The sequence below is a fragment of the Salmo salar genome, chromosome ssa06 (assembly GCF_905237065.1).
Source record: "Salmo salar chromosome ssa06, Ssal_v3.1, whole genome shotgun sequence".
NCBI lineage: Eukaryota > Metazoa > Chordata > Actinopteri > Salmoniformes > Salmonidae > Salmo > Salmo salar.
Window position 1 is genome coordinate 52,810,338 of NC_059447.1, and position 23,995 is coordinate 52,834,332.

General features: G+C 43.0%; 2 protein-coding genes across 2 annotated transcripts in view; both read right to left on the bottom strand.

Annotated features, from left to right (window-relative positions):
• LOC106607552 (protein eva-1 homolog A) overlaps positions 1–23,995 on the bottom strand; it is an 82,085-nt gene that overhangs the window by 52,615 nt on the left and 5,475 nt on the right. The window lies entirely within an intron of this gene.
• On the bottom strand, positions 16,101–18,391 carry LOC106607546 (trafficking protein particle complex subunit 8-like). The gene has a single exon (XM_045720708.1). It carries the CDS (start codon positions 18,323–18,325, stop codon positions 16,292–16,294), a length of 2,034 nt encoding a protein of 677 aa, XP_045576664.1. The 5' UTR covers positions 18,326–18,391; the 3' UTR covers positions 16,101–16,291.

A 23,995-nucleotide genomic window follows, 5' to 3' on the forward strand; every position in this document is an offset into this window, starting at 1 on the left:
TAAGGATGAGATGCACTGCAGTACTTAATGCAGGTGGTGGTCACACCAGATACTGACTGTTACTTTTAATTTTGACCCCCCCTTTGTTCAGAGATACATTATGACATTTATGTTAGTCACATGTCTGTGGAACTTGTTCAGTTATGTCTCAGTTGTTGAATCTTGTTATGTTCATACAAATATTTATACATGTTAAGTTTGCTGAAAATAAACGCAGTTGACAATGAGAGGGCGTTTCTTTTTTTTTGCTGAGTTTAGTATACCTATAGTACATTCTACTGCACTGTTGGAGCTACTTAACCTGTTAGGGCTAGGGGGCAGTATTGACACAGCCGGATAAAAAAACGTACCCGATTTAATCTGGTTACTACTCCTGCCCAGTAACTACAATATGCATATAATTATTGGCTTTGGATAGAAAACACCCTAAAGTTTCTAAAACTGTTTGAATGGTGTCTGTGAGTATAACAGAACTCATATGGCAGGCCAAAACCTGAGAAGATTCCATGCAGGAAGTGGCCTGTCTGACAAGATGTGTTTCATCTAGACTGTTTTTATTGAAGATTTAGGATCTTTGCTCTAACGTGACACTTCCTACGGCTCCCATAGGCTCTCAGAGCTCGGGAAAAAGCTGAAGGATATCGAGGCAGGCTCTGGCTGAAACACTTTATCGCGTTTGGCAAGTGGCCGCTCAGAGTACTGTGGGCTTAGGCGCATGCCCGAGTCGACCGAATGCTTTATTTTTTTTCGTCTGTTTACCTAAATGCAGATTCCCGGTCGGAATATTATCGCTTTTTTACGAGAAAAATTGCATAAAAATGGATTTTAAACAGCGGTTGACATGCTTCGAAGTACGGTAATGGAATATTTAGAATTTTTTTGTCACGAATCGCGCCATGCTCGTAACCCTTATTTACCCTTTCGGGTAGTGTCTTGAATGCACGAACAAAACGCCGCTGTTTGGATATAACAATGGATTATTTTGGACCAAACCAACATTTGTTATTGAAGTAGAAGTCCTGGGAGTGCATTCTGATGAAGACAGCAAAGGTAATAACATTTTTCTTATAGTAAATCTGACTTTGATGAGTGCTAAACTTGCTGGGTGTCTAAATAGCTAGCCCTGTGATGCCGGGCTATCTACTGAGAATATTGCAAAATGTGCTTTCACCGAAAAGCTATTTTAAAATCGGACATATCGAGTGCATAGAGGAGTTCTGTATCTATAATTCTTAAAATAATTGTTATGCTTTTTGTGAACGTTTATCGTGAGTAATTTAGTAAATTCACCGGCAGTGTTCGGTGGGAATGCTAGTCACATGCTAGTCTCATGCTAATGTAAAAAGCTGGTTTTTGATATAAATATGAACTTGATTGAACAAAACATGCATGTATTGTATAACATAATGTCCTAGGGTTGTCATCTGATGAAGATCATCAAAGGTTAGTGCTACATTTAGCTGTGGTTTGGGTTTATGTGACATTATATGCTAGCTTGAAAAATGGGTGTGTGATTATTTCTGGCTGGGTACTCTGCTGACATAATCTAATGTTTTGCTTTCGTTGTAAAGCCTTTTTGAAATCGGACAGTGTGGTTAGATTAACGAGAGTCTTGTCTTTAAAATGGTGTAAAATAGTCATACGTTTGAAAAATTGAAGGTTTTGCATTTCTAAGGTTTTTGAATAACGTGCCACGGGATTGCACTGGCTGTTACGTAGGTGGGACGATTTGGTGCCACCTAGCCAAGAGAGGTTAAATATAGGCATTTCCCTGCACTTGCATATCTGTGTAAGCAACAAATAAACTGAGATTTGATTTGATCCATGTACATGAAGCCGTGTTAGTTGGGAATTTCGGGGAGGTGCACAGCAGCCTGTGCGTCCCCCGCAGACGGTGGTTTCAGAGACAGGGTAGCTATGTCACAATGGGCCGCCAGACGATCGCGACTTTGGACTCCGAAAAAGCCTTTACACAGCTGAGACATGAATGAGGCATGAATTAACTCAGAGATGCTAGTTCTAGGTCCCAAGAAACAAAGAGATCTGAGGTCGGATCTGACAATGAATCTCTGGTTGTACATTAGTCTCAAATAAAACTGTGAAAGACCTCGGCATTACTCTGGACCCTGATCTCTCTTTCGACAAGTATATCAAACTCAAGAGTAGCCTTTTTCCATCTTTGCAACATTGTAAAAATGGTGTCATGTGTGATCTCTAAGTCTCCAATCTCTTTCTCTTTCACCTCCCGGAGGACCTGAGCCCCAGGACCATGCGTCAGGACAATCTGGCCTGACGACTCCTGGCTGTCCCCGTCCCCAGTCCACCTGATCGTGCTGCTGATCCAGTTGCTGTTGATCCAGTTTCTGCTGTTCTATGTTCTGCCTCCCCCCACTCAGCTATGAAAAGCCAACTTACATTTACTCCTGAGGTGCTGACCTGTTGCACCCTCTATAACCACTGGGATTATTATTTTACCCTGCTGGTCATCTATGAACGTTTGATCATCTTAACAAACAATCTGGCCTTAATGACCATGTACTCTTATAATCTCCCCCCGGCACAGCCAGAAGAGGACTGGCCACCCCTCAGAGCCAGGTTCCACTCTAGGTTTCTTCCTAGGTTCCTGCCTTTCTAGGGAGTGTTTCCTAGCCACTGTGCTTTTACATCTGAATTGCTTGCCTTTTGGGGGTTTTAGGCTCGGTTTCTGTCTAAGCATTTTGTGACAACTGCTGATGTAAAAAGGGCTTTATGAATCAATTTGATTGATTTAACTGTACTCAACTCCATTGGCCTATTCGGACCGAGGTAGTCAGTTATCTTTAGCAAGAGCAGCTGTGCCATGAGCAAACTGTACATGGGACTTGAATAAGTGGGAGCTAACAGCTGACACATGAATGAGACATGAATAAGTTCAACTCAACTCTATAGGGCTGTTGGGACCTAGGGATTAATAGAGCTAGTCAGACAAAGCAGCAAGTCCAGCTAATATTAGCAAATTGTTCTCTGTAGTCTGTTCTTTGTTTCACTACCCCAAGGTTCTTCCAATATTATGTTTTAGTCTATTAAGCATAAGTAACAAAGAATTTCACTGTTAGTCCACACCTGTAAACTGCATCTGCACTATCATCTTCTTCCGTTTGTGACGTTAACACAGACAGTCATAGAATGCTGGCTGTCCACATTCTCTCTCCATCACTCTCTTTCTCTCTGCCTCTCTCTCTTACATCTATCTATCACCTGGGTGGCATCTGGTGCATCCAAACGAAAAACAAAAAAATTCAAAAGAACTTTGTCAATCAGTGGTGACGTTTTGAATCCCGTTTCGAATCCCGCAGCCAGAACCCAGACAAATCCCGCAGCCAGAACCCAGGCTCTTCTGATCAAATCACTAAGGTTTCCTGGATACTGTAGTTGCAGATAGGGCCACACTTGATAAAGCATGTCTACGTAATCATGGTTCAGTCAAGTTTGGCTCATCCATTCTTTCCTGGTTTTCTGAGGATTTTTTTTGTTGAGGCATGACAAGGTGAAAAGTGCATAGTTTCTAGGCCTCTCTACACTACAATAGCAGGTTACCATAATGGTTGATGAATGACAAATCATGTCTGTGACTTCATGGGGTCATTGCGGCCAGCTCATTTGTGTCTTTCTGGCTGGTAGTACAGGTATACAGTATATGTACAGACCAAATAATAAAATAAAACAATTTAGTGTTGAACTTCCTGCTTTTACCTTTGGGAACAGGTATACTCAATATGGCGGCCGGTCCACCCATCACGGAACGTACAGTCTATTCGAGTCATTCTATTTCTATGAGTTTAGACATGGTATAAAGTATGCCTATAGAGAATAAGCCTAGCCTAAACCTAGCAACAGTATGATCACAGTCACATTCAGAGCAGCACACACATACAGACCACATCCCCATAAGATTGCCATTCAGTCCAACAGGAGAAATGGCCTAACTAGATAAGATTAGAGATGCCACCGTTCTCATATGTCTTAAGCCTTTAATGACATGGCTCCAATTATATCTATAGTTTCCGTATTTTAGGATGTGTGAATTGTTTATCAAGTGCTGTAAGTCAGCCTTTTATCTTTTAACCCCCAGGTATGAACTCCAGGGGTGTATTCATTAGTTCACACCGTAGGGAAACATTTTGCTACGGAAAACATTTTGCACAGAAAATGTGAGTTTCATATTGGACAAGATCAGCCTACTTGCTTCCGTTTGGTTCTTAGTGATGTATGTCTGAGGTTTATACCCCAGGTATACTTTAGAATAACACTAAGCACTGTAACAGCTGTCTCCTATCTCTCTCATCCACCTCTGGTTTATGTCTGAGGTTTATACCCCAGGTATACTTTAGAATAACACTAAGTACTGTAATAGCTGTCTCCTATCTCTCTCATCCACCTCTGGCTCTGTATCCTGTTGTTAGACGAGGTAGGTAGATAAACATTATCCAAAGTGATGTGGGTTCCCCTCTAATCAAACTCCAACAGACAGACATGGTTGTACCCATAAAATGTACTAAATGAGCCATGTTTAATGAAAGTAGGTAACAGCAGGGTGAGTGCGTGTGTGAACTGTACACAACAGTAAAAATGTAACATTTACCGACAGTGTGTGTGTGTGTGTGCTCATTTCTTAAACTATGTGTGTTTGTGTGTGATTGTGAGCTCACCGCTTGAAAGAACATATGTGTGTGTGCTCAATGCTTGAACATGTGTGTGTGTGTGTTCTCTGCTCGCTTACGTATGTGTGTTATACTCCACTAAGGCCCTGCCACACTCCACTCCACAGTGTGTTGACGTTATGACTGGGTAAGCTTTTCCAGGTATAATTACAGAGCACAGAATCTGTCCTCACCTCTAATTAATGACATCGAGGAGGTTTTTGTTTAGTCCTTCACTCTACTGTCCTCCCTGGCACTGTCCTGTATACCCTGTCACTATACTGTCTCCCATGTTACCGTCCTATAACAGAGCTACGATAATACTCCTTTAGTGCCTTTATTAGAGCCAACTCCTAAAATAGATGTCTGTGAGCGGAGCTCTGCGCTAACACAAGCTATGCTAGCAGCTGGTTTTGATCAAGGAGCAAGGAGATAGGATCAGCCTACGTGTGTATACCTTATGTTTATTTATTTTATGTAACCTTTAATTAACTAGGCAAGTCAGTTAAAAACACATTCTTATTTACAATGACGGCCTACCAAAACGCAAAAGACCTACGGGGATGGGGGCTGGGATAAATTTTTTTTTTTAAATAAATAAATAACATAAATATAGGACAAAACACACATCACGACAAGAGAGACAACACTACATAAAGAGAGACCTAAGAAAACAATATGGCAAGGCAGCAACACATGACAACACAGCATGGTAGCAACACAACATGACAACAACATGGTAGCAAAATAACATGGTAGCAGCACAAAACATGGTACAAACATAAACATTATTGGGCACAGACAACAGCACAAAGGGCAAGAAGATAGAGACAACAATACATCACGCGAAGCAGCCACAACTGTCAGTAAGAGTGTCCATGATTGAGTCTTTGAATGAAGAGATTGAGATAAAACTGTCCAGTTTGAGTGTTTGTTTCAGCTCGTTCCAGTCGCTAGCTGCAGCGAACTGAAAAGACAAGCGACCCAGGGATGTGTGTGCTTTGGGGACCTTTAACAGAATGTGACTGGCAGAACGGGTGTTGTATGTGGAGGATAAGGGCTGTAGTAGATGTCTCAGATAGAGGGGAGTGAGGCCTAAGAGGGTTTTATAAATAAGCATCAACCAGTGGCCCATACATGAGCATGTGTACACGCTCATTAAAGAGTTTGGCAGGACCGGCACAGCTTGGGAGGTCTACTTGGCACACAGTCTCTCTCTTTCCTACTTTAGATCCATCTGTGACTCCTCTCTTCTATGGTCCTTAAACAGCATGCAGCACAATACACAGAGTGTGTGTGTGTCCTCAGGGCTCAGCAGAGAGATAGATAGAGAGGGAGAGAAAGAGAGATAGACAGAGAGAGAGACACCCATACACACACACTTCCCCCACACATACACTTTTATTAGTGTCTTTAAAATAAACACCTGCTACCAGGCTGCCAGTCCCCCCCAACCAACAACTGGTCTGAGTGCAGTTCCTACAGATATGAGATAACGTTAACCCAGTTTTCCCCACAAACACAGACCAGTGAAACGCTGATCTGAGAGCAGTTCCTACCACAGTGATGAGATAATGAAATAGAGCCAACCCAGAACATTGAAATGCTTGTTCATCTCCTGATGACTCAATTACCACTGTGACATCTCCATTACACAGATTACAACGCATTGGGAATCAAGGCCTCCGAGGCAACCAAAGGACATATTGCCCCTTTAAGTCTATCAAAAGTGTGCGAGTTTGAGCATGAATTAGATTGAGCAATAAAAGACACCCTGGTGCCATGACCAATATGACCAATATATACTGCTCAAAAAAATAAAGGGAACACTTAAACAACACATCCTAGATCTGAATGAAAGAAATAATCTTATTAAATACTTTTTTTCTTTACATAGTTGAATGTGCTGACAACAAAATCACACAAAAATAATCTATGGAAATCCAATTTATCAACCCATGGAGGTCTGGATTTGGAGTCACACTCAAAATTAAAGTGGAAAACCACCCTACAGGCTGATCCAACTTTGATGTAATGTCCTTAAAACAAGTCAAAATGAGGCTCAGTAGTGTGTGTGGCCTCCACGTGCCTGTATGACCTCCCTACAACGCCTGGGCGTGCTCCAGATGAGGTGGCGGATGGTCTCCTGAGGGATCTCCTCCCAGACCTGGACTAAAGCATCCGCCAACTCCTGGACAGTCTGTGGTGCAACGTGGCGTTGGTGGATGGAGCGAGACATGATGTCCCTGATGTGCTCAATTGGATTCAGGTCTGGGGAACGGGCGGGCCAGTCCATAGCATCAATGCCTTCCTCTTGCAGGAACTGCTGACACACTCCAGCCACATGAGGTCTAGCATTGTCTTGCATTAGGAGGAACCCAGGGCCAACCGCACCAGCATATGGTCTCACAAGGGGTCTGAGGATCTCATCTCGGTACCTAATGGCAGTCAGGCTACCTCTGGCGAGCACATGGAGGGCTGTGCGGCCCCCCAAAGAAATGCCACCCCACACCATGACTGACCCACCGCCAAACCGGTCATGCTGGAGGATGTTGCAGGCAGCAGAACGTTCTCCACGGCGTCTCCAGACTCTGTCACGTTTGTCACATGTGCTCAGTGTGAACCTGCTTTCATCTGTGAAGAGCACAGGGCGCCAGTGGCGAATTTGCCAATCTTGGTGTTCTCTGGTAAATGCCAAACGTCCTGCACGGTGTTGGGCTGTAAGCACAACCCCCACCTGTGGACGTCGGGCCCTCATACCACCCTCATGGAGTCTGTTTCTGACCGTTTGAGCAGACACATGCACATTTGTGGCCTGCTGGAGGTCATTTTGCAGGGCTCTGGCAGTGCTCCTCCTGCTCCTCCTTGCACAAAGGCGGAGGTAGCGGTCCTGCTGCTGGGTTGTTGCCCTCTTATGGCCTCCTCCACGTCTCCTGATGTACTGGCCTGTCTCCTGGTAGCGCCTCCATGCTCTGGACACTACGCTGACAGACACAGCAAACCTTCTTGCCACAGCTCGCATTGATGTGCCATCCTGGATGAGCTGCACTACCTGAGCCACTTGTGTGGCTTGTAGACTCCGTCTCATGCTACCACTAGAGTGAAAGCACCGCCAGCATTCAAAAGTGACCAAAACATCAGCCAGGAAGCATAGGAACTGAGAAGTGGTCTGCGGTCACCACCTGCAGAACCACTCCTTTATTGGGGGTGTCTTGCTAATTGCCTATAATTTCCACCTGTTGTCTATTCCATTTGCACAACAGCATGTGAAATGTATTGTCAATCAGTGTTGCTTCCTAAGTGGACAGTTTGATTTCACAGAAGTGTGATTGACTTGGAGTTACATTGTGTTGTTTAAGTGTTCCCTTTATTTTTTTGAGCAGTGTATATTGTCCTGCTAATAGCTCATCCTAGAAACGTTGTTTGCAGAATTCACAGCCGGCTACGCTTGTGAAAAACAGGGTTAATAATAATACTTTTTCCCCCTTCCACATGTTAAAGGTTCCAATTGATAACCTAACAAAGAAATACATTTGACCATACAATTCTCTCCCTATCCTCCTTCTTAGCAAGAGTCTATTGTCCTGCTAATAGCCCGTAATGGCGCTGTACAACGTGACCGGTAGGGAGTAGGCTACAGTACTACAGTAAGAACAAAATAATCCTAACATTTCCACACCCTAATTGTAGTCTAACCCTAATTACAGTCCTAACCCTGGAACGGGTAGCACCATAGAAATAAGATGGCTGTCACGCCCTGATCTGTTTCACCTGTCCTTGTACTTCTTACTGTAAATAAAAACATAGCATCTTGTTGACATTCTTTATTGTAACCACAATGTCACAAATAATTTGTATCTACCTTTCCAATTACTTTTAGAGTTTGTGATTTACATATGTGCGCTTTTCATGTTATTTTTAGTAAGCAATATGCTACAGTCCAGTTACAGCTTGTTCTGATCAAGTAGAAACAAAAAAAGAAGTGTATTTTGGGGGTGTGCGTGCAGGACAGAGGAATAGTAATTCTTACACTATTGTTCAGGAGGAACGGAAAATTGTATGTCAATTCATAAACCATGTGCCATCAAAAATCTCTTCCCAACTATTTTGCAATCTATATGGCTCTCCTCCAGTAGTTACATTTAGAGGATTGGAGGATTCTAAATTAATATCTAAGGGTCATTTTTTGTTAGGGCAAATCTGATCTGTGAGAATATCTAAGGGGCTTTTATATAATTCTAAATTAATTAATAATAATAATAATAATCGCTTTGTTTAAAAAGTAACGACATTATTTCGTTTTCAAATAACCGAAAGTGAGCGATTGCAATCTGAATAAAGGGAAAGAGGCCATTCTTGAACATGAGGTGAGACATTCTTACCAATTTGTAAATAAAGCCAGTTTGTTATTTAGAATTATTTATTTCTGTTTTTAGAGGGAGAGAAACCAAAAGCTCACCATGCCAATTTTTTGGACAAATCTTGTTGATTTATCAAGACCAGTCCCAATTGCAGTGTTGTCTTGACTTCTGAATGCTGTCTTTTCCCTCTTCCACTTGCCTCTTCCATTAATTTTGAAAGAGTATTTTCCAGTAAGAAACAATTTGTTTACCTTCATTAGCCTACTTTGTTCCAATATTTCTGTCATTCAGTGATATTTATTCGCATAGTAATTTGTTATGGATCCATGGAAAATGACATGTGCAAGAGACGGTGGTAATATTTTTCATTTTAGTTTCTACGATACATGGTGTCCAGGTTAGGATAACCAAAATGTTTCTTTATTAAAGGCTATCAGAAAGAATGTTGGTACTTATTTATTTTGATCCAAAGCTATGAATGAGTGAGTCACTCAGCTTTATGTAGTTGCCGAGGCTATATGACTGCGCCATCAACTTGATTATTTAGCAGACGTCACTTGCTTATATTCAGTCAACACCTATATCTTAAGAATATCAATGAATATAATTGAACATTTTAGTTTCTCTTAGAATAAGAACCTTAGTGTAACAACAGTTTTGTAAGTAATACTGACATGTAGAAACAAATAGGCTGTGCGCGTGCAGGACAGAGGAATAGCAATTCTTACACTATTGTTCCAAATTCAATCACCTTCTTCATCCTCATCATTCAGTTAATTGAAATTCAATTTTGAAGTCGTGCACAATTATCAGTTTCTATTTGGTTTATGTCGCCCATTCATTTTCAGTCAGAGACATATTAGCGCCTTGGGACCCAAAAGCATAATCAGTGCTCTAATGCCCCCTTGTGCTGGTCTGGAGCAATGAAGCAGTGACGCAAGGTACCGTTGAACTAAGCTCATGAGGCATTTATAAGTTATATTCCTCAAGAATCATATCCATTGATTCTTGAAGAATATAACTTATAAATGCCTCATGAGCTTAGTTCAACTGTCACACTCCATGAGAACCCGAAATATAAGCTTGTCTTTCTCCAATGTTTGTAAACATTGTAAATGTCAACAAACACTGTACAGCCTCATAACATGGTTAAAACAATAATGTTAAATATCATGGCTGGTTAGTCCTTGAATCCATAACATTGTCTATTCATCTGAGAATGGTTACATTTCTCCAGGTCCATCCCTCAGCTTTTTACCAAAACAGAGACGGGGCAACGATTTTGTTATTGTTTCATCTGTGGATTTGCTCTTTAAACAGCTGCATATTATCAAGATATTAAAGTGTCACCAACAAAAAGGTAAACAATAGTCCTATAGCAAATGCAGCATATTGTCACGCCCTGACCATAGAGAGCCTTTGTTTCTCTATGGTGAAGTAGGTCAGGGCGTGACTGGGGGGTATTCTAGTTTATTATTTCTATGTGGGGTTCTAGGTTATTATTTATATGTTGGTGACTTGTATGATTCCCAATTAGAGGCAGCTGGTAATCGTTGTCTGTAATTGGGGATCATATTTAAGTAGTTATTTTTCCCATCTCTGTTTGTGGGATCTTGTTTTTGTGTAGGTGGCTATTTGCACTTCACTGTCTTCATGGTTTGTTTGTTCATTTATTGTTTTTGTATTTTGCTAAGTTTCACATTATAATAAAGATGTGGAACGCTACTCACGCTGCGCCTTGGTCCAATTATTACGACGATCGTGACACATATGGCATTAATTTTTCACATGCAAATAGCACTTTTCAATAGTGCTCAAAGCATGCCATTCCATGAGCGGAGCATTTATTTTTCAACTCGAATCAGAGCCCAATCAGTCCTCCATGATAACAAAATCATAAACAACAGGCTAAAAAGTCCTTCGTTTTGGGGTTATGCTCAGATAAAACAATTTGGCTAATCTATACTTCCATATTTCCAAATCCTGGACAGGTAACAAGTAACTGTAACGGATGACATTTAGAAAGTAACCTACCCAACCCTGAGTACAAACATAGTTATTATCTATATTTTTTACATATATACATATATACATATATATATAGTGTATGTGGACACCCCTTCAAATTAGTGGATTCGGCTATTTCAGCCACACCCGTTGCTGACAGGTGTATAAAATCGAGCAGGGTAGGGCTGAACTGCTTGTTGCAATTTCGATGAGGCTCTCTTGTTCAGATATCGGTAAGTGGACTGGAGGCAGGGCATGAAAGGGATAACGAATCCAGTTGTTTGTGTCATCTGTTTCGGGAAAGTAATTGCGCACCCAACTCACTCAGGTGCTTCGCTATATCCCATTTGACATTGTCTGTAAGCTTGAGTTCATTTGCACACAAAAAATCATACAATGATGGAAAGACCTGTGTGTTGTCCTTGTTAATGCAGACAGAGAAGAGCTCCAACTTCTTAATCATAGCCTCAATTTTGTCCCGCACATTGAATATAGTTGTGGAGAGTCCCTGTAATCCTAGATTCAGATCATTCAGGCAAGATAAAACATCACCCAGATAGGTCAGTCATGTGAGAAACTTGTCATCATACAAGTGGTCAGACAAGGGAAATTATGGTCAGGAAAGAAAACTTTAAGCTCGTCTCTGAATTTAAAAAAAAACGTGCCAATACTTTTCCCCTTGATAACCAGCACACTTCTGTATATTGTAAAAGCATTACATGATCGCTGCCAATATCATTGCATAGTGCAGAAAATACCCAAGAGTTCAGGGGCCTTGCTTTAACAAAGTTTCACTGTAGTGTCCAAAACGTCTTTCAAGCGGTCAGGCATTCCCTTGGCAGCAAGAGCCTCTCGGTGGATGCTGCAGTATACCCAAGTGGTGTCGGGAGCAACTGCTTGCACGCGCATTACCACTCCACTATGTCTCCCTGTCATGGCTTTTGCACCATCAGTAGAGATACCAACATGAGCACCAGCTACGTTAGTGGAATTCCCGGAAGCGAGTAACGGTTAATGTGATTAGATGTTATTTATTTGACTAGGCTACCTGTATTTGACATTGTGTTGTTATTTCACTGAACACTAGATGGTTTAATTTTATTTTTGGCAGCTACATTTTGATACGGGGGTCGCCAAAACAGAAAGAGAAACGCAACACTGTTTTGATTATCCCGTTGAAATCTATTGCACGAGAGGGAGGAGATGAGGTTGCAAGTCATGTTAAAACTAACACAGCTCAAAAAACACACAGAATCTGGAAATAATGTGTACATCAATGGTTAGAGGACAATCTGTAGAAGACAGCTAGCTACATTTTGAAGTGTTGCATTTTGATTCAAGTGGGTAACCAATGCGATAAGTGTAAAACAACAGTTTTTTTAGTTAATCGCTTCCAACGATATCACGCTGAAATCAATAGAACAGGGGGCAAACATTTGGGGTGTAGCTCTGTTTAAACTAACACTATTCCTAGGCCATGAGGAAACTTGGAATAACCTATAAATGGTTGGTTAGATGAGAACTTGTAGAAGAAGGCTTATATCTACAGTATTGGTCAAAGTTTTAGGACACCTACTCATTCAAGGGTTTTTCTTTATTTTTACTATTTTCTACATTGTAGAATAATAGTGAAGACATCTAAACTATGAAATAACACATGAAATCATGTAGTAACCAAAAAAGTGTTAAACAAATGAAAATATATTTTATTTTTTAGATTCTTCAAATAGCCATCCTTTGCCTTGATGACAGCTTTGCATACTCATGGCATTCGCTCAACCAGCATCACCTGGAATGCTTTTCCAACAGTTTTGACTGTCGGAAAAGGGAGCTGCACTGAGAGAAAGATAGACAGAGAGAGGCAGAGAGAGAGACAGACACAGAGAGAGGCAGAGAGAGAGAGACAGACAGGAAGACACAGAGAGAGCGAAATAAAGAGAAAGAGAGCAAGATCGAGACCAAAGCTGATTGTCAAGCTGATTGCCTCCCTCCCTCCCTCCCTCCGTGTTTTGAACCTCTAGATCCTAATCAGGGTTAATACTATCCATCACAGTAGGGTCAGATGCTGTATCTCACGAGAAATCTGGTCATACTACAATAGTATCTGTTGGGATCTGCTTCCCCTCAACACTTCTTTGAGTCATCAATGACAAGCAGATGGTAGAGTGTTAATGTTTTTGCTTGTTTTGGGCTTGTTTTGTTGTTTACCCCGTTGCAGTAAAGGTTGGGACTTCGGTATGGAGTACTGAAAAGTTTTTATATTGAGCATTAGAAGGGATGGGAGACTGAAACAAAATACATCCCTCATAGAGGTCTAACAACAACACTTTCTCAGTATGTTGAACCCATAGGAATAGATTTATTATTTTTTTGTGATGGGTGGACTGGCAGCCATATTGAGTGCACCCATGAGTGGACCAGTCAAATTGCAATGTCTATGGAGGGGATTTGTCCCTTCTAGTAGTTCTATTTCTATGGTTCGGCCTATGTAAAGCATGCATTGACAGCTATCCAGGGGTTTATTCATTATAACACACTGTAGTAAAACGTTTTTCCAGCAGAAAATGAAAACAAGCATTTCTTATTGGATGAGTCCTGGTAGTCCCTCCCGATTTCAGTCTATATTGTTCTATTTGGTGCCTAATGAACATGACCCAGATGTCCCTCTCCAAACCAACATCAACCATCTGATAATTTCTGTAGACAACCCGAGAGCCAAACTAGCGGCTGCAGCGATTTAATGCTCCATTCGGTACTCCCTGGGTTGTAAACTGCGCCGGCATCATTAAGGTTGTCTGCTAATTTTCTAAATATGAAATATGGGAGCGATTAACCGGCTATAGCGACGCAACACAAAACACGTTTACTGTATGTACAGTGTGTTTTTGAATCCGTCTGCAACACAACCCAAAACTTCCTTACATCGAAACTTCATCTCACAACTACGACAAACAGTCAAATCAACAACACACACTCTGACTCTAGCCTATTCTTAATTCTTAATTACATGATTAAACGATACAACCCCCCCACCCCACACACACACGTTATTGAAAGTGAGAGGAGAATAAGTTGTATTAGATTGTTACGAGATGTGTGGGTGCTTTTATCAACTTTATTGACGTGAAAGAGACCATGCAATGTCTCCAAAGCAATACACAATGATTAGAAAGCAAGTAATTAAAAATGGCTTTAAAATCATAGAGTTACAATGCAAGTCACAGCTCAAGTAGCATATCTCTCTCTCCCTCTCTCTCTCTTCATCCTGTTCCACATGTTTCTGGGCACACAGTGATCCCTCGCTACTCAGAAAAAAAGGAGTTTAATGAGGGAGGGAGAGAGAGAGGAGAGCCAGTAAAAATACACCATATGCTTCGTGCCAGGGCCAATCAGACATACAGCAGACTGAGCCCTATAGACTCTGTCACTGGGTTTTACCTCAAGGTGCACACAAAGACATGTACTGCTGCACGGTGGCATGCTAACAGAGGCACACACAAACAAACTGAGATGGACAACACACCCACACACGCACACAAACTCATATGGAAAAAACCTACGCATGACATGGTGACATGCATTCCCACACGCACATACATGGAAAAACATAAACACACATGCAAACATACAGGAGCAGTCTCTACTAGAGCACAGGGTCTTTCTCTCCTTTCCCCGTGGTGCAGCGTTCTGGTCTAATTAGAACCTAGATCAGTGAGCCAAAGGAAGGGGTGTGCCAAAGAGCCAGCTTCACACACAAACACCACACGTACTCAAGCAGGCAGGCACACACGCAAACACTCACACACACACAGTCACGCACATACGCACATGGCTACAGTATACCCCACCCTGAACACTAGATCCCAGGACTAGGAGATGTGAGCAGACTGCCAAAGAAACACTTCAATGGCTTTATTCACCAATACCCTTAAAAAAACTCCTTGCCACACAGCAACATTTATTTTCTCGCTTGTGACCCCAGGTTCCTCCCAAACAGGCCCCTCGGAAGCACACTGCATCTCAGTGTGTGCATGTGTGCGTGTGTCCGTAACTGGTGTGCGTGTTCGTAGCTGGTGCGTGTGTACAGTATCAAATCAAAGTTTATTTGTCACGTGCGCCGAATACAACAGGTGTAGACCTTACAGTGAAATGCTTACTTACAGGCTCTAACCAATAGTGCAAAAAAGGTATTAGGTAAACAATAGGTAGGTAAAGAAATAAAACAACAGTAAAAAGACAGGCTATATACAGTAGCGAGGCTATAAAAGTAGTGAGGCTACATACAGACACCGGCAGGCTGATTGAGGTAGTATGTACATGTAGATATGGTTAAAGTGGCAATGCATACATGATGAACAGAGATTAGCAGTAGCGTAAAAGAGGGGTTGGTGGGTGGGACACAATGCAGATAGCCCGGTTAGCCAATGTGTGGGAGCACTGGTTGGTGTGTGTGTGTGTGTGTGTGTGTGTGTGTGTGTGTGTGTGTGTGTGTGTGTGTGTGTGTGTGTGTGTGTGCGCGTCTGTTACTGGTGTGTGTGTGTGTCTGTAACTGGTGTGTTTATATGTGCTCACCTGTGTGTGTGTATCTACGCGCGTGTGCATATGCATATGTGTCCGTGTGTGTAGCCGGTGTGTAGTAGATCTTACAGCATTCCCACACACCCAGACGACCTGTAAAGCGGATAGTGTGGGCTTAGGGAGAGCACCTCGCTAGAAGATATACGACCTCCACCATAAAGCTGCAGATGCTCAAATCTCCATTCTACAACTCACTCTGGACAATAACAAAGAAGAGAAAAAACAGGAAGTAGTATGAAGGATGTTCCTTACAGTCATTTATTTTACATTTTTTACTTTTTTGTCATTTAGCAGACGCTCTTATCCAGAGCAACTTACAGTAGTGAATACATACATTTCATACAATTTCATACATCTTTTTTCCTGTGCTGGCCCCCCGTGGGAAACGAACCCACAACCCTGGCATTGCAAACACCATGCTCTACCAACTGAGCTACAGGGAAGGCCCCGCAATAACACGACAGCATTGACATTCACAGATAACAATGTGTTTTCTCCACATACCAGTTCATTCCCAAGGCTCAGGTCTGCAAATGTGTATTTCTCTACTGCCTTCAAAGGAACTTGCAGGGGTTTGCATCGTGTTGCTCTGAAGCACAGCTTTCCTCTCTCTCTGCTGGTGAGTTTGCAGTCTTTGTCTTCTGCTGTGTTTATACACTTGTGTAGTCACCACTGTTTACTGCTGCTAGAGACTTGTGCAATGTGAAACTCACGCACCCCAGCCTCGCTCGAGTTGATGTTCTCCACGTCAACAAAGACCAGCATGCTGCCGTTCCTCTCCTCCTCCTCCTCAGGCAGTGTGTTACTACGGCAAGCTGTGGCCCGAACAGACAGCGAACGACTGGCACAAATAAATACTGTGTGACGCAACACCCTGTGACTGATCTTGCCTCCCTGCTCAGCGCTCTCGTAGTAGAACAGGAAGTGGATCTCGTGGACTCCTTCTTGGTCTGGTCCTCTCAGCCACAGGGGCAGCTGGGTAGATTCTCCAGGCTTTAGTGTCCCCTCTCCTAGAGGGATCTCCGTTATCCCTTTACCCCCCGTGCCGGACACTCCTCCTCCCCTCAACCCTATCCCTGATCCAAAGTCCCGCTCTGAAACCAGTGTCACCGCGGCAACGGACCCGGGTGTGGCGCCAGGGGGTGTGGCCAGGGTCTTGTAGGCGGAGCAGTTTTCAAAAGAGGTGGGGCTGAGGGGGGTGAGAGGTGTGGCTAAGGAGGAGCTTCCAAAGGTAAAGAAGTCTGGGTGCGTGGACGCCACCCGCAGACCACACAGGGTAACGCGATTCACGTTACAGAACTCTACGTAAGCCTTCCTGATCTCACCACATAGCAGGGCAGTAGGGAACTGGAGGAAGAATACCTCTAGCAGGGGCATGGGAGGAGTGATGGTGGGGTCAAGACGTCGGTCAGGACCGTGGCTAACTGAGGTCTTCTCCTCTTTGGTCTGGTTCAACCGCGGTCCCTGGATCTCTAGGTCCTGTCGACCACGAACTGATGTCCCCTCTGCCGCTGAGGGACCTTCGCTCTGTGAGGCTGCGGTGCTGTTGATAGTAGTGTCTCCAGTAGAGGAGGTAGAGGCCAGGTTATAGACTAGACCCAGGATGTTGAGCTGACCTGTCTGGTGGGGCAGCAGCTTCAGACGAGCCAATTTTGTCTCCTCAGGGCTCAGGTAGAACTCTGGGATGACTTCTGTGGCAATGACGTCATCTTTCTGTGGGGTCCTGGGAACGCTGGCCTCCTTCTCGTTGCTGATGGCCACAGCATCTCCGACCGAGTCTTCCTGCGGTTGCGGTCGATTGAAGTCTTTGAGTGTGAACTTCCAGAGCAGCGAGAGGTCAGAGAGAACCAGTGGAAACTTCAGAGGGTTCCGGAACACCACCTCAACTACGATGGGTTCCTCCACAACAGCAAGTGGGAAGCGGAGGTTGTCCGTCTGACTGTTCAGGCAGCACTGGGTGGGTTGAAACGTTGCTGGAACGACCCCACGTTTTGCGGCGGCAACCACCTGTTCCTCGAGGTCCTGCCACATGGCAGCTAGGTCCCGGTCAAACTCCTGGTCCAAGGACACGTGGGTGGCTGCCTGCTTCTCACCCTCTGCCAGGCGGCGTTCATGGCCGAAGTAGACCCTGGTGGCAGAGCTGTTGATGCAGGGTAGGGGCAGCTGGGGTAGCGCCACCTCACATGCCCCCGTAACATTCTTGTAGATGTAGAGGTATTCCCGGAGGAAGGCTCCCTGCTGTGTGGAGGTCTGCTGGCTGTCATTGGTGAGGATGTGTCTGAAGGCTGTGACAGCGTTCTCTGGTTGGCGCAGGGTGAAGGACTGGCGGCCAATAGTGAAGTTGATATGGTCCTCAGCCAGGGACCAGCCTTTACCCTTATACACCTGCATGGCCTGGCAGTAACACCGCAACGCATGGCGCTTCTGCCCTGCCTTGCTGAAGCGGTGTCCTGCCAGGATCATGTGGAAGGCAAACTTCCTGACCATGGGGTTACGCATGTTAATGAAACAGTGGGCTGCCTGCTCCAATAGGAGGGTAGAACGCAGGTCAGAGTCCTCACTGGTCATCTTGATGAGGAGGGTAGCAGCGTCAGAGTACTTGGCCTGACTCTTTAGTACCTCAGCACTGAGCAGAGCACAACGTTCAGCTAGGATCATGTTCTTGGACACATCTCTGTAGGTCTGTATTGCCGTGTCCATGTAGTGTGCTGGATACGGCCTTGGAGCCCCAACTTGTAGAAAAATTTATAAACTGGGTAGTTTGGATACTGGATGCTGATTGGCTAGAACAACATTTAGCCGTGTGTATGTGAGACCGTATACCATGACTATGACGTTTAGCCTTTTCACCTTGATATTATTGCACCTTTTCACCTCGATAAAATGGCTACATCAACAATAGTACAACATGCCGATGTAGAAAAGAAGCGTTTAGATGAACTTCACAGAAATCGAAACTAAAAGAACACCGTGAAACAAACAAAGTGGGCACTTAACTGTTTCACTGACTGGTGTCCAAAAAAAGTGATACATTTTGAGTTTGGAAATACAACAAAACAGAGCTGAACGTCATTCTACGGGACTTTTATGGTTCAGTGAGAAACACGAATGGCAAAGAATATGGGATTAGCAGCTACACTGGACTCATGCTCATCTGGAACCGACATATCAGCGATCCCCTCTCAGTTTGGCATGGCATATACATAAGGACACCGAATTCACAATGAGCAACAATGTATCTGTCGGCGTAATTAAAAAGTTGAGGAAAGAGGGGCGTGACAAAGCTGCCCACCAGTGAGCGGATACATTTGGTATACAACTGTTAGCTAGCTACCTAAATCATTTTACCTTGACAACATAACCGGTAGCTATGTAGGCCTAACTATTAGCTACTGTTATTTTGTCTTATATATTTCAGGTACACAAAAGAGCCAACTGGAGTGAACACTCTCGCAAAAATGCTGCCAAAGATCTGCAAAATAGCTGGCCCGTCGCAGATTTACACAAACCACTGCGTACGAGCCACCATGATCCAGAAACTGTTGGATGCTTGACTAGTGGCATGATAAATACTGTCTGTCAGAGGACACAGATTCGAAACCTCTCTTCAAAGTTACCAGAGGCCAAATCTGAAAGCGAGCAAGCGGGGAAACACTATTCTCTCTGACAACACAGCAGCTAACTAAAAGAACGGCATCCATTTCCATCAGTGGGAGCTAATGAATGACAACATGGGCAAGCCAACAACAAATGATAACATGGGACAATTTTCTAATTTGTGCAAAATAAATGGAAACATTCCGATCAACATTAATATATAACTGGCATGTGTTAGTCACTCTAGAATTGGCGCTAATGCTCGGTTTTTGCATACATTTAATGTAAGCTTGCTAGCTAGCCTGTGTTTATGTTGCATAGCAACCAGTCTAGCACCGAGACTTTTGTCCAGACTACATTTTATGGCGGAATGTATTATTATGAATTTATTTATTAAAGCAACATTTTCAATTTAGATGTGTAGTTCCTTGCCTTACTGTGTTGGCAACCGGTTTCTAAAAGCAATAAGGCACTTCAGGGGTTAGTGGAATATGGAAAAAGGAAAAAGATGGCGCCGATAGAGATGGCAGCTTCACTTCTAGTCCTTAGGAACCTGGCAGGATTTAGTTTTTTTATGTATTATTTCTTACATTGTTAGCCCAGAAAACCTTAAGTGTTATTACATATAGCCGGGAAGAACTTTTGGATATCAGAGTGGTGGTAACTCACCTGCACAACCAGCACTACGTCCAGGAATACGACTTTCCCAAAGCGGATCCTTTGTCTGCACCTCCCAGGGCATTTGAACTGACTCTAGAGGCCGACCCAAAACAACGCCGTCTAAGGAGAGGGTGCCGGAGCGGTCTTCTAGTGAGGCTTCGGATGCGCGCACACCACCCACCGCTTCTAAGTATATTATTCGCTAATGTCCAGTCCCTAGCTAACAAAGTTGACGAAATTAGGGCAAGAGTTGCTTTCCAAAGAGATATCCGGGATTGTAACGTACTCTGTTTCACGAAGACATGGCTAGCTGGGGATATGCTGTCAGAGTCCATACAGCCAACAGGATTTCCAGTGCATAGCGCCAACAGGAAGAAACATCTCTCTGGTAAGAAGAAGCGTGGGGGTGTATGTTTCATGATTAATGACTCATGGTGTTATTGTAACAACATACAAGAACTCAAGTCCTTTTGTTCACCTGACCTAGAATGCGGACTGCACAACGCATCACCAGGGGCAAACTGCCTGCCCTCCAGGACAGCTACAGCACCCGATGTCACAGGAAGGCAAAAAAGATCATCAAGGACAACAACCACCCGAGCCACTACCTGTTCACCCTGCTTCCATCCAGAAGGCGAGGTCAGTACAGGTGCATCAAAGCTGGGACAGAGAGATTGAAAAACAGCTTCTACAGATGAATTCGGAAGTTTACATACACCTTAGCCAAAGACATTTAAACTCAGTTTGTCACAATTCATTACATTTAATCCTAGTAAAAAGTCACTGTTTTAGGTCAGTTAGGCTTACCACTTTATTTTAAGAATGTGAAATATCAGAATAATTGTAGAGAGAATGATTTATTTCAGCTTTTATTGCTTTCATCACATTCCCAGTGGGTCAGAAGTATACATACACTCAATTAGTATTTGGTAGCATTGCCAATAAATTGTTTAACATGGGTCAAATGTGTCGGGTAGCCTTCCATAAGCTTCCCACAATAAGTTGGGTGAATTTTGGCCCATTCCTCCTGGCAGAGCTGGTGTAACTAAGTCAGGTTTGTAGGCCTCCTTGCTCGCACACGCTTTTTCAGTTCTGCCCACTAATTTTCTATATGATTGAGGTCAGGGCTTTGTGATGGCCACTCCAATACCTTGACTTTGTTGTCCTTAAGCCATTTTGCCACAACTTTGGAAGTATGCTTGGGGGTCATTGTCCATTTGGAAGACCCATTTGCGACCAAGCTTTAACTTCCTGACCGATGTCTTGAGATGTTGCTTCAATATATCCACATAATTTTCCTCCATCATGATGCCATCTATTTTGTGAAGTGCACCAGTCCCTCCTGCAGCAGAGCACCCCCACACTATGATGCTGCCACCCCGTGCTTCACGGTTGGCCTTTGAGGTTGTGTCGATATAGGACTTGTTTTACTGTGGATATAGATACTTTTGTACCTGTCTCCTCCAGTATCTTCACAAGGTCCTTCGCTATTGTTCTGGGATTGATTTGCACTTTTCGCACCAAAGTACGCTCATCTCTAGGAGACAGAACGCGTCTTCTTCTTGAGCGGTATGACGGCTGCGTGGTCCCATGGTGTTTATCCTGTTTGGGCTAGGGGGCAGTATTGAGAATTTTGGAAAAAATATGTGCCCATTTTTAACTGCCTCCTACACCAACTCAGAAGCTAGAATATGCATATTATTGTTCAGGTTTGGATAGAAAACACCCTAAAGTTTCTAAAACTGTTTGAATGGTGTCTGTGAGTATAACAGAACTCCTATGGCAGGCAAAAACCTGACAAGGTTTCATGCAGGAAGTGGCCTGTTTGACAAGGAGTCGTGCGTCTTGCATCTGTTTATTGAAGAGTAAGGATCTTAGCTGTAACGTGACAATTCCCAGGGCTCCAATAGGCTCTCAGGACCCGGGAAAATCATGAAGGTTGACGAGGCAGCCTCAGGCTGAAACAGATTATCACCTTATCCAAGTGTCCCATTAGGTGACAATGGAATGAGGCGCGTGCGCGATTAGCCCCCGTGGAGTATTTTAATTCGGCTGTTTAGTTTATTGCAGATTCCCGGTCGGAATATTATCGCTTTTCTACGAGATAAATGGCATAAAAATTGGTTTTAAACAGCGGTTGACATGCTTCAAAGTACGGTAATGGAATATTTAGACATTTTTTGTCACGCCATGCGCCATGCGCACGACCGTGGATTACCATTCGGTATAGTGTCTAGAACGCACGAACAAAACGACGCTATTTGGATATAACTATGGATTATTTGGGACCAAACCTACATTTGTTATTGAAGTAGAAGTCCTGGGCGTGCATTCTGACGAAGAACAGGAAAGGTAAGAACATTTTTCTTATAGGAAATGTTATTATGGTGAAGGCTAATCTTGCCGGGTGTCTAAATAGCTAGCCGTGATGGCTGGGCTATGTACTTAGAATATTGCAAAATGTGCTTAATCCGAAAAGCTATTTTAAAATCGGACATATCGAGTGCATAGAGGAGTAATGTATCTATAATTCTTAAAATAATTGTTATGCTTTTTGTGAACGTTTATCGTGAGTAATTTAGCAAACTGTTAGTAAATTCCCTGGAAGTTTGCTTTTTCTGAACGTCACATGCTAATGTAAAAAGCTGTTTTTTGATATAAATATGAACTTGATTGAACAGACATGCATGTATTGTATAACATAATGTCCTAGGTGTGTCATCTGATGAAGATCATAAAAGGTTAGTGCTGCATTTAGCTGTGGTTTGGGTTTTGGTGACATTATATGCTAGCTTGAAAAATGGGTGTCTGATTATTTCTGGCTGGGCACTCTCCTGACATCATCTAATGTTTTGCTTTCGTTGTAAAGCCTTTTTGAAATCGGACAGTGTGGTTAGATAAACGAGAGTCCTGTCTTTAAATAGCTGGAAAATAGTCATATGTTTGAGAAATTGAAGTAATAGTATTTCAAACGATTCAAAAATCGCGCCACTGGATTAGACTGGCTGTTACGTAGGTGGGACGAATTCGTCCCGCCTAGCCCATAGAGGTTAAACTTACGTACTATTGTTTGTACAGATGAACGTGGTACCTTCAGGCGTTTGGAAATTGCTCCCAAGGATGAACCAGACTTGTGGAGGCCTACTATTGTTTTTCTGAGGTCTTGGCTTCCCATGATGTCAAGCAAAGAGGCACTGAGTTTGAAGGTAGGCCTTGAAATACATCCACAGGTACACCTCCAATTGACTCACATGATGTCAATTAGCCTATCAGAAGCTTCTAAAGCTATGACATAATTTTCTGGAATTTTCCAAGCTGTTTAAAGGCACAGTCAATGTAGTGTATGTAAACTTCTGACACACTGGAATTGTGATACAGTGAATTATGAAATAATCTGTCTGTAAACAATTGTTGAAAAAGTACTTATGTCATGCACAAAGTAGATGTCCTAACTGACTTGCCAAAACTATAGTTTGTTAAGAAGACATTTGTGGAGTGGTTGAAAAACAAGTTTTAATGACCCCAACCTAAGTGTATGTAAACTTCCGACTTCAACTTTATCTCAAGGCCATCAGATTGTTAAACAGCCACCACTAGCACAGAGAGGCAGCTGCCTACCTACAAACTTGATATTATTGGCCACTTTAATAAATGGAACACTAGTCACTTTAATCATGCCACTTTAAGAATGTTTACATATCTCACATTACTCATCTCATATGTATATACTGTATCCTTCACTATCTATTCTTTACTATCTATTGCATCTTAGCCGCTCTGTCACTGCTCATCCATATATTTTATACTTATATATTCTCATCCCATTCCTTTACTAGATTGTGTGTATTAGGTTTTGTTGTGGAATTGTTAGATATTACCTGTTAGATACTGCTGCACTGTTGGCTCTAGAAGCATAAGCATTTCACTACACTCACAATAACATCTGCTAACCGTGTGTATGTCACCAATAACATTTGATATGGCTTATATACTCCACGTTGACACGTGCTTAAAAACAACCCTTAGCCGTGGTAGATTGGCCATATACCACACCCCCTCCGGCCTTAATGCTTAAATAATCTACTGGCGAGTTGATGTAGTTGTAGGTGAACA